The sequence below is a fragment of the Amphiprion ocellaris genome, chromosome 11, assembly GCF_022539595.1.
Source record: "Amphiprion ocellaris isolate individual 3 ecotype Okinawa chromosome 11, ASM2253959v1, whole genome shotgun sequence".
NCBI lineage: Eukaryota > Metazoa > Chordata > Actinopteri > Pomacentridae > Amphiprion > Amphiprion ocellaris.
The window spans coordinates 28,896,846-28,911,063 of record NC_072776.1 but is presented as its reverse complement, the minus strand read 5'-3'; the positions used below and the strand labels follow the sequence as shown (position 1 = coordinate 28,911,063).

General features: G+C 38.2%; 1 protein-coding gene across 6 annotated transcripts in view; it reads left to right on the top strand.

Moving 5' to 3' along the window:
* The first annotated feature begins 1,800 nt into the window (after positions 1 to 1,800).
* The window catches only part of satb2 (SATB homeobox 2), an 80,948-nt gene continuing 68,530 nt past the window's right edge, over positions 1,801 to 14,218 (top strand). The window contains exons 1-2 of one of the 6 annotated variants that reach the window (XM_055015356.1): positions 1,801 to 1,912; positions 12,157 to 12,288. In XM_055015356.1, coding sequence (XP_054871331.1) covers positions 1,903 to 1,912; positions 12,157 to 12,288 — 142 coding nt within the window. In that variant the 5' untranslated portion in view covers positions 1,801 to 1,902. Of the gene's footprint in view, positions 1,913 to 8,756; positions 8,892 to 10,255; positions 10,321 to 11,671; positions 12,289 to 14,218 lie in introns of those variants that run through there. The other 5 variants (XM_055015357.1, XM_055015359.1, XM_055015362.1 and 2 more) reach the window with 5 other exon arrangements.

Sequence of the window (14,218 nt, the reverse complement as noted above, 5' to 3'; positions counted from 1 at the left end):
ATTTTGATATTTCACTTGTTTAATGCTAAATATCGCCAAAATGGCACCGTTTACTAGAGTCACAAACCATAAAATCTGTAAGTATTGTCATGTTTTCAACTTGTCTGTCTGACAGTGAATTAATTCACCTTGTGTGACATCGAGAAAAAAAATAACCAAATATGAGCTTAAAATCATGATATTTCCTCAAAATTATTAGATTCTACATTTTTCATGTCAAAATATGCTAAACGTAATTTGCAACTGATTCCATGAAAAACTAAAAATTCTGTATTAGTCTGTACAACTGAGAGGCCATGAATGACTCAGCTGCAACCAATAGCAACAACAGTCACAAGACAAAAATGCAGCTCCACTCAGTTGAACTGCAGGCAGTGTTTCCACTTAGCAGAGCAACAAGAGAGCATGACAGGAAGAATTATTTATGTCATTCTAACTGTGTCATACCACACAGAAACATTTCCATCGAGGTGCACGACTTTATATTGAGGGGTGACTACAGATAGAGAGAGGCGACTGCATCCGACTATTTCGATTTAGAACTTTGCCCCCGCAAAATGTTTCTTCAATGTATTTTATCACCTGTGACACTGTGCAAAAGGCATCCAATTTTTTAGAGACACAAGGTCCAAATAGCTTTCATTCAGGAGCCCAGAGCTCATGTCCTGTGAGGAACAAGGGATCATTAGTCTTCAGCATAAGCTTACTTTTGGTTTTTACTCAGTTTTTTGTTCGGTTTAGGAAAATATCACGCTTTGGTCGACACTTTTATATCTTAGAAACTTGGTTAAGCTTAGGCACCAAAATTACTTGATTAGAGTTCAGGAAAATATCATGGCTGGGCTTAAAATATGAGCCTTTCACTACATGTTTGAAGCTTTTCTTCCATTTTCTTGGTTAACAGGGTGACAAGTCAATCTAATTTAAGACTGGTTGGCTGAAAAGCAGCCACAGTGAAGCTGTAAAATGAAGAGGAAATATGCATTACCTTTGGAGAATGCAGTTTAGTTGTGTACAAACGTTATTTTGTGGGTTTCGATTTCCCCATGTTCTTCTACACACAGAACAGAAACATTTTATTGATCCCCAAGGGGAACTTGTGCTGTTGCAGTGACAAGCAGAAAGAGTAAAGTGACCGTCACCACAATAAAAAATAAATAAGAAATAATATATTTCAGTACAAAATGCATAATAAAGTGTAAAACATACTGTGGTTATAAAAGCACTAAAGTGAAAAATCCACCGTAAAGTGTCAAATGCTAAATATAAAAACATACAGTGAATGAAGACATTAAATATCAGTGACTAAAGAGTGCAGCAGTGGGAGTTTTTTTTCACACTCCTGTCCTCCCTGCAGCGGTTTAACATTTCACCAGTTTACATGAGTTCACTCAGGGCCCATCAACACATGTGGAAGTGGCCCTCAGACGCCTCTCTCAGGGCCCTAAGGCTGAGCAGCGTGTGAGAGGAAGTGCATGGGCCTGCCGATGCACTGTGTGCTATGTTAACCCGTCCAAGGGCAGCATAGCAATAACAAACACAAGATCACAGCGCCGACGTCACCTCTGACCTCGCAGCCTCCTCACAGCCGGCAGATCGGTATCGCTGCGACAGTCACTCAGGAAGACGCACTAAATACTCCACGAGCCGAGACGGGTGTCCCTCAGCGCATGTTTTCAATCATTGACTGCCTTCAGAAAAATCAAAGGGATTTACTCAGACAGACAAAGGCTTCCTCATTGGTGTAAATGATTGACATTCACTTCGAAGGCCCCGCCCACCCAGAGGGGGTTTCAGCAAAGTGAAACCATCCACCGCCCCTTGTTTACCCACAAGGCTGTTTGCTTGTCTGGGGGTGAAGAAGCTGGAGATGTTTGAGAGCAGGAGGCTTCGAGGACCAGCATGCTTCATTGTAGGACCTGATTCTAGTAGCTTCAGCTGACCTGTGACCCTCCGTCTGTGCAAACCTTTCTCCACACTGTGAAAACTGCTTTATTTCTGCACACATCTACCACAAATATGTAGACATTTTTTTCTTGTGTTGCTCAAATGAAGAGAATATGTATGTAAAATACAGGAAAACGACCTTTTTCCAACAAATCTGTTGTAAAAGTGCAATATATGTTGGCATTCCATTTAAAAAAAATCTAACATTTAATGACAAATTATACACATTTTAAACACTTTAGAGTGACAGTTGAGTAGTTATTAGTGTAAAAAAAACACACCAATAACATTGTTTTAAAATTTGAAATTTTTTTTCAAAAAATACTTGTAAATCTGTCAGCAAGTATGTGAGAAAAAAAGGTAGAATAAAAAACTACAAAATTAAGTTAATGTATGTGCCTAAAACACAGCATGTAGCAATTTCTGGGGACCTCAAAATGTAAAAACAAGAAAAATCTATAAAACTATCACATATATGATGTTTTACATCGACTAAATTAAAAGTTTATTAAAACTTTATTTACTTTTAGGAATTTGCACACTGACAGCCATATATATAGTAGACTGATTACATAACTCCATGAAATAACATAATTATGCAGTTATTTAAAAGATAGCATTGCAGTTGTATAATTTTGTATCTAAGTGGTTTTTATTTGATAAATCAAGATCGATTGATAGGTAGATATGGAGTTGGCACAAACCACTCACAGAAGTACTGACAGCTTTGAGCAAGGTAATAAAAATATTTGTCATTATGTAATGTGCAAAGTACATAGTATAGAGGATATGCAGTGTGCAAAGAAAAAAAACAAATACTATAGTATATTTAAGATAAGTTTGTATTTTTACTCAAACTTGGCCATGAATTCACACAGAAAATACATATCATTGCTGAATTATCTAAATGTAATTTTATGAGATCTGTTTTGCAACTTTTTCTGCCCGATATTTTGCCGTTTTTTACAGTGCGCTCCCTTATATCTCCATTTTTTCTACCTCCTACCTCCTGCCCCAGCAGACACTTTCAAAGCGTATCCATTTCCCCCAAACATTAGCCGGGTCCTGACGTGAGGCTCTCAGGTACGAGCGGCCGGCTTATTAGTGCAGACAGCTTGACATGCAGAGTGTTTGCCAGGTGATTGTGTCAGCCTCAGAGTGGAACCGAGTTGAATTTGGATCGAGTTTACGGCATGTCAGAGTGAGTGTAAGAATAAATGACCTTAGAGCTCCAGAGCATTTTATTTTCCCGTCTCTTAGGCTGCTGAATTTAGACGCTGTATTTTTAGGATAAGGATGAATTTAATGGTAAAAAGCAGATGAATGGCAGCGAAAGAGGGTCAGTATTAAGGGCCAAGCTGCAGGATGAGAGGTCTTTTGTTTTTCCTGCTTCCTCACAGATTTATTACAACATACACTGTAAAAAAAAAAAAAAACTATACAAAAGATAGCTAGACAGATGGAATATTCTTTTTTTTAATCATAATTACAAATAAAAATAAACAAAAATGTGCCTAAAATGGCAAATATAAACTGTGAATTGTCTAATGTGAAAAAACACTATATAACTATAAAATTTCCACTCCATTTCTAACTAAATAATTAAATACATGCTAATAATTTTATAGTTTTTGCACATGTAAATAGCCCAAAATATGGACATGATCTCATGTGCAATTAAGGCTATAATACATAGTTAAATTCTGAAAAATTACTGTGATTTTGTGAGTTGGTTGTTTTCTGTTATTGTACAGTATTTTGGGCATCTCTACTGCTGAAATATTATATTACATATTAAATACAATATTTACAGTGCAAGTTTAATGATTAACATATCTATAATGATAAAAATTGTATTTCAACAGATGCTTTACATTGATGAAAACACACAAAAGTAATATATTTGTTGGGAAAACTTCTGTAATTATACAAGATATTGAACCAAAACATCATTTTCTGTTAATTTTCAGTAATTGCATAAAATTTTGAAAATATATTTACACATTATTTTAGGTCAAAAATTGTATTTTTCTTTAAAAGAAAGAATTTTTTCAGTTATTCACAGACAAAGGTCTTTAATGTTGTTTTACATTAGACAACAAACAAATGCAACCCGTGTTTTGTTCCCAACAAGGTAATGCATGCAAAATGCACCACTGTAATAATAAAAATGAGAAAAAGAAATCATGATGACCTGTTAAAAAAAGTAAAATAAACACAAAACAAAAGCAAAAACAGCAACTGGGGTCCTAAAAACACAGTAATTCCCCAAGTTTTTTTTTGTTTTTTTTTTTTAACATCAGATGTGTAAATACAGTCAATTTTTTCTTTTTTTATTGATATTTGTGTGTATTCCAGAGACACAGAAAAGAATCAGTAGAATGAAAAGTGATATTTGAGTCAAATTAAGGCTTATTTTTTCAGTTTTACAGTGTGGGTAGCCGGTAGTGAAGCCTGGACAGCTCGGCTCAGCGTCTGGCACTGGGTCCGCTGGAAGACAATCCCCCTGGCAGGTCAAGTAAACGCTTGGCCCCCAAACACTGAACACACTTTCCAAACCTCATTACAGAGACCTCCGCTGTTTTGTTGCTCGTGGGCCCCAATCAAACCTCCCCCCTCCGCCTCCTCCACAATTCTTTTCAAATGAGAATTGAATTTCTTTTTCTTTTTTTTTGTTTATGTTATCATTTGTAAATCTTACCAGAAGTGGACCATGAGGCACAAGAGGGGAACTCATACACAGTTTAATGAAGTATTTACAGATAATTCCAACTGTCAAATACTTGCGCCCGATGACATAGTGCAGAGTGCTGACGCTCACAAACCGCCTTCTCCCTCCAACCCCGCCGCCTCCTCGTTAAGCAGGCGGATTTGATTTCAGGTAAGAACTTATTGGGAGGAAAAGAGGCTTCGGGGGCAGCCAGCGAGGGCTTTTTACCCAGAGCAAAACAATCCTCTGGGTTGCATATCGGAGCTCTGAGACACCGAGAAGCTCCGATGCAGGCATGAAGACGTTAAAGCTGCTGCCTCTAAATGAAACTTGTGCAGTTTGTTGTCGACTTTATAGGTCAGACTGTCACTGCTGAGTCTACTAAATGCCTCTGGCTCCACTTTCTTTACATTTGTACAGTTCAAAGGGGGAAAAAAAACTTGAGTCAGTCTATATTTCTTAATATATTTAGCTTAACTGGAAAAGATAAAATATCTAATAAGACACTCCTCACAAAGGGGGGTATAATGTTTAATAAATCACTTTCTTAACACTTTAAAGGTCAATTTTAAACCATCAATGTAGATAAATCAAAGGTTGCCGGGTTGTGAATAATCTTTCTGCCCACTTTTGTAATTGTAAATCACTAATAAATGCCTAATAAGTTGATATAAAGGGGATTTTGTTGCAACATTTTTTGACCAGCTTCGGCCGTTATCTGCAATAATTGTAGTTTTAAATGTTTCATTCATTATAAGCTGGATAAGGATGAAATATCTAATGATACACCTTTCACAAAAAAAATCGCTTTCTAATACTTCATAGATCAGTTATAGGCCACTGAAATGGACAAAAATGAGGTTGCCAAGTTGTGAATAATCCTGTAACTAAAAATTGTGGTTGAAGATGTCTTAAAATCATAAATAAATGCTCAATAAGTGGGATAAAGATAAATTATCTATTAGAAAACTCCTAACAAAAGGGTTTTATAGTTTAATCAATCATTTTCTAATAGTTTAAAGGTCAGTTACAAATCTTCAATTTGGGCAAATAAGTGGTTGCCAGGTTGTGAATGACACTTGTGGCCAGTTTCGCAAAAATTATAGTAGCAAATGTCAATGTCAGTGTTTAATAAGTTGGATAAGGATGAAATATCTAATGATACACCTTTCACAAAAAAAAAATCGCTTTCTAATACTTCATAGATCAGTTATAGGCCACTGAAATGGACAAAAATGAGGTTGCCAAGTTGTGAATAATCCTGTAACTAAAAATTGTGGTTGAAGATGTCTAAAATCATAAATAAATGCTCAATAAGTGGGATAAAGATAAATTATCTAATAGAAAACTCCTAACAAAAGGGTTTTATAGTTTAATCAATCATTTTCTAATAGTTTAAAGGTCAGTTACAAATCTTCAATATGGGCAAATAAGTGGTTGCCAGGTTGTGAATGACACTTGTGGCCAGTTTCACAAAATTATAGTAGCAAATGTCAATGTCAGTGTTTAATAAGTTGGATGAGGATGAAATATCCAATTGGAAATGTCTCAGAGAGGGTTTATAATGTTTAATAAATCACTTTCTAATGTTACAAATCACCAGTAAGGACAAATCTGAGGTTGCCAGGTTGTGAACAATCCCTGTGGGCAGTGTTGGTAAAAAGTATCATTAAGAGTCATTAATATATGCTTAATAAGCTGGATAAGGATTAAATATCTAATTAGAACCTCTTCACAAAAGGTTTGTAATGCCTAATAAATCCTTTTCTGATTATTTCAAAGTCAGCTGTAAGGCATCAAATATGGACAAATATGAGGTTGCCAGGTTTGGAATAATCCCTCTAATCAATCTTGATGAAAAGTCTAATTGTGAATCATTGACAAATGCTTAATAGATTTAAAATAAAATGATTTTTTTCATTAGTTTCTTAAAACTGCAGCATTTCCCCCAACAGGTAAGCTATCACGTTGTGGGATTATTGCAAACCTGGCAACCTAAAAGTAGACGCTTCTGATTAAGGCTTTATTATTGATAGTGAATCATTTCTTGATTATTAATAAAGCCTGTAGTTGCAACTTCTAAAGCTTTTATAAATTATTGTTTTGGTATCTAGATTGATAGATAAATAATCTACAATAACGGCTCTTAAATACACATTTCTTCAAAAATAATTGATCGGGATATTGATCAAATTATAGCCTATTAATGTCTATTCAAATAATATTAATATCAGTCATATTATTACTGTTAATAACAATATTTCGTTTTCTTTACAGAGTTAATAACTATTAATTATCCTCACACTAATTAAATCTCGTATTAATTTCCATTCTTTGAAGCTCTTTTGGGTTTTTTTCAGAGTGAAAACAGCGAAGCGGTGAAAAATGGTGTGAAGCAGCAATAATGGACCGAGAGTCGTGACCTCAGTATGGAAGCAATTTGGAAAAGAGCTGAAAGTGCGCTAAAAGACGAATTAATCCCGCACGGAAACGAGATACATCCTTTAAAAACAAGCCATTTAGGCCGCTTTGGCCCGTCACTCACTCTGGAATCTCAGTGCGCAAAAACAGTATTAGAGCAGCGCAAATGGCGCAAAACAACACGCAGGTGGATCAGAGATTTAGTGGCGAGGAGAAAACCCAAAAGGGCATTTAATTGTGTATTAACGGATAAAAAAGTATAAAAAATAAGTGTAACAATACTGTAAGTTCATCGCCTTCAGAAGATTTAATTTTCTCTTTTTTTTCCAATGAAACAAACGACAAACTAAAATCTGAATTCAGTGACTTCATTTTTTTTTTCTCTGTGTGTCACACGTCTGTTGTTCGTTACGACTTCGTTACTTTCGTTTTCAATTAGAGCTGATTCTAAACATGGACGCTTCCTTTGGCAGAAAATTGGAGAAACAAGGAATTAAAAAACGCTTGACTCAGCCATGAAATAATAATAATAATAATAATAATAATAATAATAATAATAATAATAATAATAATAATAATAATAATAATAATAATAATAATAATAAAAAAAATTAGGTCAAGTAGACAAATAATACGTATCATCCCACTATTTTATTTACAATTATTACCATTATTATTATTATTATTATTGATAATAAATGTCAAATTAATTAGAAAAATGTCAAGCTAATTGGAAATTAAGCATTATTGCTTCTTCCTCATATTTCAGTCATTTTCTGTGAAACTGTTATATTTCCTTTGCGCCAATTCACAACATAAGTCATATCTAGCATCTAAATTAAACAGTCATTAAATAAATAAATTATTGTATGACAAATTACACAATATATTCTCTGTCCTCTTGCCTGTATAATTTATATTCGATTTTTATTGCAAATGAATTTTCCCTTTCTCAAATGAATCAGATTTTGTGTCTGCGTAAAATCCCCTTCATATTTTCGCCCCTCAGGACTTATGTTTTTTTTGTTTGTTTGTTTTTTTGTCTGCATTTATTTTCCCTCCTCGTCTCACTCATCTGAGGGGATTCCTCTCAGAGCTCACAAACACAACCAGCGGGGAAACTCGTCCACATGAATAAATGATGATTTCTGTGTCCATAAGAGGAAGTAGAAAAACGCAGAGGCTTCACTGACGACGTTTGATGATCACTTTCTTATTTAAAATAGCTATTTATAGAGATCTTTATTAGAAATTAGCTTCCTGTCAGTGTGCATATTGATGTTTACGATTAAAAATGCACCTTTAAAAATGACAAATTAGAAATTTTGTGATTTAAAATGTGATTTTTGTGCAGATTTGCTTTATTTTAGAAGCTACAATCTCCTCTTGCTTTCAATTTATCTCACAAATTCAAGTCCCAAGTGGACACACGAGCATTTTTCACTACAACAATTTGAATCCAGTCACAGTCTGAGAACAAAACGCCAACAAACGTGGAGGTTTTTCTCGCTCTGAGTGAAATAAAGCGACGGGAGTCTCTTCAGATGATCCAGCAGTCGCTCCGGTTCGGCCTCTTGTGTTTTTTTTTCCACCACACAGCCGCGCTGTTTGCACAAGCGATGCCTCTGGTTTTCTCAGACAGTCCCACTTAACGAGGTGACAACAGGCGTCTGAAAAACCCAACGGAGCAAGATGGCAAATACACGCACGACATGGCGCAACATGGCCGAGGAGCTGCGTAAAAGTCTGGTTGTCAAACAGCAGAAAACACACCAATAAACAGGAGTTTCACTGAAGGAAAGTCATTCAAAAAGTGAGTTTACGGTGCTTCAGCTCGTTATTGTGACTAAAAACTTAACCGTGCTTATTTATTAATGTTTCATTTTGCTTGATCCAAACCAGACGCATTCTTCTCTAAATGATTCCGCTGACTTCTTGAATTTTAAATGCGCCGGAGGTCTGCTCTGTTTAAAATCACAGGATCACTTTCTGTAAATTGTTCTGCTCCTCGGATGTGAAATAAATAACAGCATTTCTTTTTTCTTTCTACTTTTGGAGTGGGAGGTGTCATGGTGAGGCCTTCACCTGCGCGCTGCGATCACTATCACATTTGAGCTGAATCAATTATTCACTCTTTCCTCTGGATTTGTTTCCATCGGGGCTATTTCGGGGATCAATATTTCATCCTTACTTCACCGCATCGTGCAGCTTTTCACGCTTGTTTGGGCTCGTTCCTAGATTCCCACTTCCCCAAGAAATGGAAAATAGACAGAGGGAAGGAGCTGCTGTGTGAGGCTCCCCTGCCGGCCTTCAATAATTCACTGCGCCTGCTGCAGCCGAGCGTCTTTGCATGATGCAGTTAGTTAGCGGAACATTTCTCTGAATAAATACAACACGCTGCTCTCCGGGACGCAGACTCAATTAAACTCAACAAAATCAGCTTCTGTTACATCTCAGAGAAATGTGGATCATATTTAAACGCAGGTAGAAAAGGAAATATGTCGTTGATTTGATTTTTATTTGCTTCACATGTGCACAAAGGTCCAATCAGTCACCAGAGCTGCGCTCTTTAATTATTTGATCCAAAATAAGCTTTTTTCCTTGAATACACTGAATTTCTGTTAAAAATTAACAGCGTGCAGGACTTTTTTTATAGTAGCTCATAAAAGTGAACAGAAAACGAAATATTAAGAGATTAAGAGAATCCAACAGTGCAATTAATCTAAGAAATAAGAAATGTGAAAGTGTTCCAGGACGCATGCCTCTCTGTGCAGTTTGGAGTCGTTTCCAAAAGCCGCAGACACTTTGGGTTTACCAGCCTGGATGGTGAGAAATGGAGCTTTAAATGGATTTTAATTTCAACCTCTAATGAGCGCTTTACGATGAAATTAAAATAACTGCAAGAATTCTGCACAGCGGGCAGCCTCAGCTCGATAAAAACCCAGTCTGTAAAATTCACCAGACGGTTTTAGAAATTGTTTAATAAGCTCTTATGGCACAGACATGCAGCTCGCAGCGCACAGAGGCCTGCGTTTGTAGCTCTGCAGCGGCCATCAGTACCCCCCTGCGCATCCACAGCACCATCACCGTCATTATCATATTTAATAATATTGACGAATGAGCAGCGAGGAGCGCGCTGGCTCTCCGCCACTCTCTGCTCCCACTTAATTCTCTCTCCGCATCTGTGGGAGCTGCAGAGCCGCCAGGTGTCTTGCCGTTGATAGCGAGGATTCAGTGGAAAGGTGAGTAAAATACGAGGCATTTTGTGGTGCATTTAAAAGGATTTTCACTCCTGAAGTGGTACGTAAAGTAATGAAGAGTTCAGCTTGAGGAATCTCGAAAAATGTCTCCAAATCTGGTCAGGTTCTAATTAAGAAACAGCGTCATGCTTGGTTTATTTCCAGTCGTTTTACTTCACTTTAACGTTTACGTGATAGAAAATTTTCTACCAGTGCTGGGCAAAACACGCAGGCCTGTCCTGGGGAGCTACGTGCACGGCCCTGACGTGCACTTCCGCCATAGGTTAGAGCACCCAGAGGCCATGCGCGTCCCTCTCCACCGCGGTTCGGTGTCATGCCAGCGTGGTGAGCTCCGGCAGATGCGTTTTTACGCACGGTCACGGTGTTTAGTCGCTGATGTTCTTGTAAAACCTGTGGCTCCGTTCGTGTTGCTCATTTCGCATGCTCTTGTTAAAATGTGCATGAAAGACTCTCTTGTTGCAGTTTCCAGTGTAAGACCGAAGCTCTGTTGAATAAAGCGTTGGTGGTTTGACTAAAAAAGAAGGAAATTAAGAGCAAAGTTGCCAAAAAATAGTCAAAAAATTATTTTATCATATAACTGTCAAAAGTTTTCTGTTTAAACAGTGCAGCAAATCCACATTCATTTCAAAAAACAACAAAAAAAATCACTTTTTAACGTTTTTTGCGTGGGAAAAAAGGTTATTTTGCCTTTAGAAAACCTCCCCTGTGTCACCTTAGCTGGCTTCCTTATCTATTAGACAACGCGCAGTGACATCTGTCTATCAAGTCACAGGTTTATGATTAACCAACAGGATCCCACAGCTCTGCGCACCGAGCCTTGTATTGACTCAGGGCATCTAATAGCGACAAAGAGAGGAGGGGGAGCTCATCCTCGGCTTATTATTAGGCTACTTATTAACATGTATCAGGACATGGACTTCAGCTTGATTATCTGCTGGATTGATACCGACATGCGTGGAAGTGTTGGAGGGAAGCTGCGGCGCTGATAAGTTAGTGCTGCGTGAAGCAGAAAGATTCTAAAAGCAACAGGAGAGCTCTATCTGGTCTCATTCTCTGATGTCAAGGTCCCTCTGATAGCGAATTACGGCTCGGAGATACGATTTGGAAAATTATAGCTGTTTATGTTGCAGGGAGACAACGGAAAGTCAAAACAGATATCGGGGTTTTCGGGCCCAGAATCCGGATCAGCTCTGAAGAGTTCTGCCTGTGCTCCATCCTCTGAGGGAGATCCGGCCCACAGGACGCTTTCATGGGTCAGATTAGTTTTTTTTGACGCCCCCTCTGCTCCCTCCCTCCCCTCCGTATTTGTCTCTCCTCCCTTCTCTCCTCCCTCTATCAGTCAGTGAGCCCGTTGGCACAGGAAAGATTGAAAGTGACACACAGTGATTAGAACCCGGTCCTCTGCGCCGCTGGGAAACTCCGGTGTTCGCTTTTGGGTTCAGGTTTGCGCTTTGTTTCATTTCTCCCGGACTGTATTGTTTTGTTCCTCGGGCTGCGTCGCGTTACTTTTTGGTTTTGGAGTTGCGCTTTTCCTTCGAGGATGAGTTCAGAGCAGAGCTGACAGAGAAACGCGCAAAGAAGCAGGGAACAAAAACGCACGAACACATCAAATCTGTGCGACCGGTAACTCGGTCCACCTCTCCGGGACTCACCGCTGCTTCTGGTGCTGACAAACTCTCATCCTCCGTCCGCCCACCATCTGCGCCCACTCCGCTGCTTTGCGCGCAATCCGCACACACCAAACACACACACTCACCGCCGCCTCCTGCAGTCACTAACTTTTTTGTTTTTCCTCTGTGGATCTCCGGTCCGGCTCAGATTCAACACAACACCAGCGTGATCCGCCGCGTCTCCAGGAGCCGAACCACAGCCCAGCCCTGGATTCAATACTCCTGATCAATGGACAGAGCCTCCTCAGCGGCCAGCAGCGCTACAGACACGCCGTAAACAGTGAGTACAGTCGCACATACACATTGAGCTGCAGCGTGGGGTTCACAGGGGACGCAGGGGCCACAGCACCCTCAATATTTACAACGTTACACACACTTAGTACAGCCACGAAGAATCAAATGACTCTAATTTATTTTTAAAAACACTGTAACTCGTTCTATTTGGTGCAAATGAACACATTTACACCATAAATTCATGCAGAAAAGGCACAGATGTGGTGCGTAAAAGTTTACCAGAAATTGTCTGACAGTGTTTGATGCTCCAGATTTCCAGGGTTAGCACAGCCAGGCCCCTGCTTAATGTGCACCCCCCCAACCCACCCACAAATTTCACACTAAATTTACACCCCTGTATGATCACATAAGAGCTTTAAAGTGGCTGTGAATCATTACGAAGCACAGAAAACTATAAATCCTAAAATAAATTAATTGAAAGCAGCGTTAGAGACGAACAGCATCGTACTGAGAGGAAGCCTTTACTCGGATTTACATTATTAGTCTTGTTAATAATGCTGATTATTAGTGTAATAATACAATCTACATATCTACTAATGTACTTATAATTAGGGTTGGTATTTTTATTATAATTAGCTGGAAAAAAACAGATTTTTCACAGAATTGTTTCGCATATTTACGCAGATTTTTCACGTTTCCTTATTAAGAATTAAACTCAGCCTATTGTAATGTGCTTTAAGTCAAATATATATTATTTAATTTAATTACAGCTGATTTTAATGAAAGATTTCTCTATTTTTAAGTTTTTAAATACTGCGCAAGCTGTACACGTGTAAATTAATTATTGCTATTTAAAATAATGTGAGATAATATTTCAGCTTACGTTTTGCTGATTTTTTTCCAGCTTTTTTTTTTAAATTGGCAAAAACACAAATTTTAAAAATAACACCATGTTCTAATTTATTGCACAGGTTGAGAATAATTTACACTGCAACATATCTGTGTGTGTGTGTGTGTGTGTGTAGATTCAAAGAGATAAACTCCAAGTAAATATTTCCAAAATGCGTCACTTCGGCAATTTGTAACGTTTTAACCCCCCAAAAATAATAACTGACCAACATTACTGTGAGAGACGTTACTTATTAACGCTGTAGAGTTTAAATAAAAGCACCCCCTCATTAGCTTCACACCGTTTTCTTCGCAGACACGTGCAGATTCGCCGGTTAACGGGGGACGAGCGATGAATAAAACATACGGAGGGAGCAGAGCGGTGTAGAACAGCGTCCAAATGCTGTCAGCTGCTACAAGCGCCTTTTAACCTCTGAAACACACACTGAGGAAACTTTAGCGGATGCTTTACAATATTAAAAACACACGAAAATAAAGGCAGCAAAGCTCAGGTCGGGGGAGAAGTTTGGAGGAGTAAAAGGCCTCCATGTGTTCTGTGCGTAATCGGAAGAAACTCAAGCCAAATGCGTTTGGCACAAATGAGAAGCAGTCCTGCCGCAGACCGTCATGTCAGGAACAATCCTGCTAAACATAAACCTTATTTTTTGCCAAGAAATCAGACCTGCATCCTTTTTAATTTTACAGTTATGTGCGTTTTTTTTTTTTTAAATAGAAGTTTACTCACAGGTCAGGCAGGATCCGTTGCGCGAACAGGAGTAAATTAGGCTCGTTTTTAAAACTTTAGTTTAATTTTAAATACATTTTACTCCGTTTTTCTGTTGCTTTCTGCGTTAAAGCAGCTCCTCACACTGACACACTGGAGTCTTTCGTCCTCTCTGACCTTTGAAGAACTGCAGGCTGACTCAGTTCCTTCTTCTCGTCCAAACCACCAGGTATCCAAGCAGCGTTTCTGTTTGCTGCGTTTTTCTCGTGAACTTAAACACGTGTGAAATGCGAGATTCCTTTCACAGAAATACCACTGTTTAAAAAAATAATGAGGAGGGCTCTCACCTGAGCAGGTAAATTTA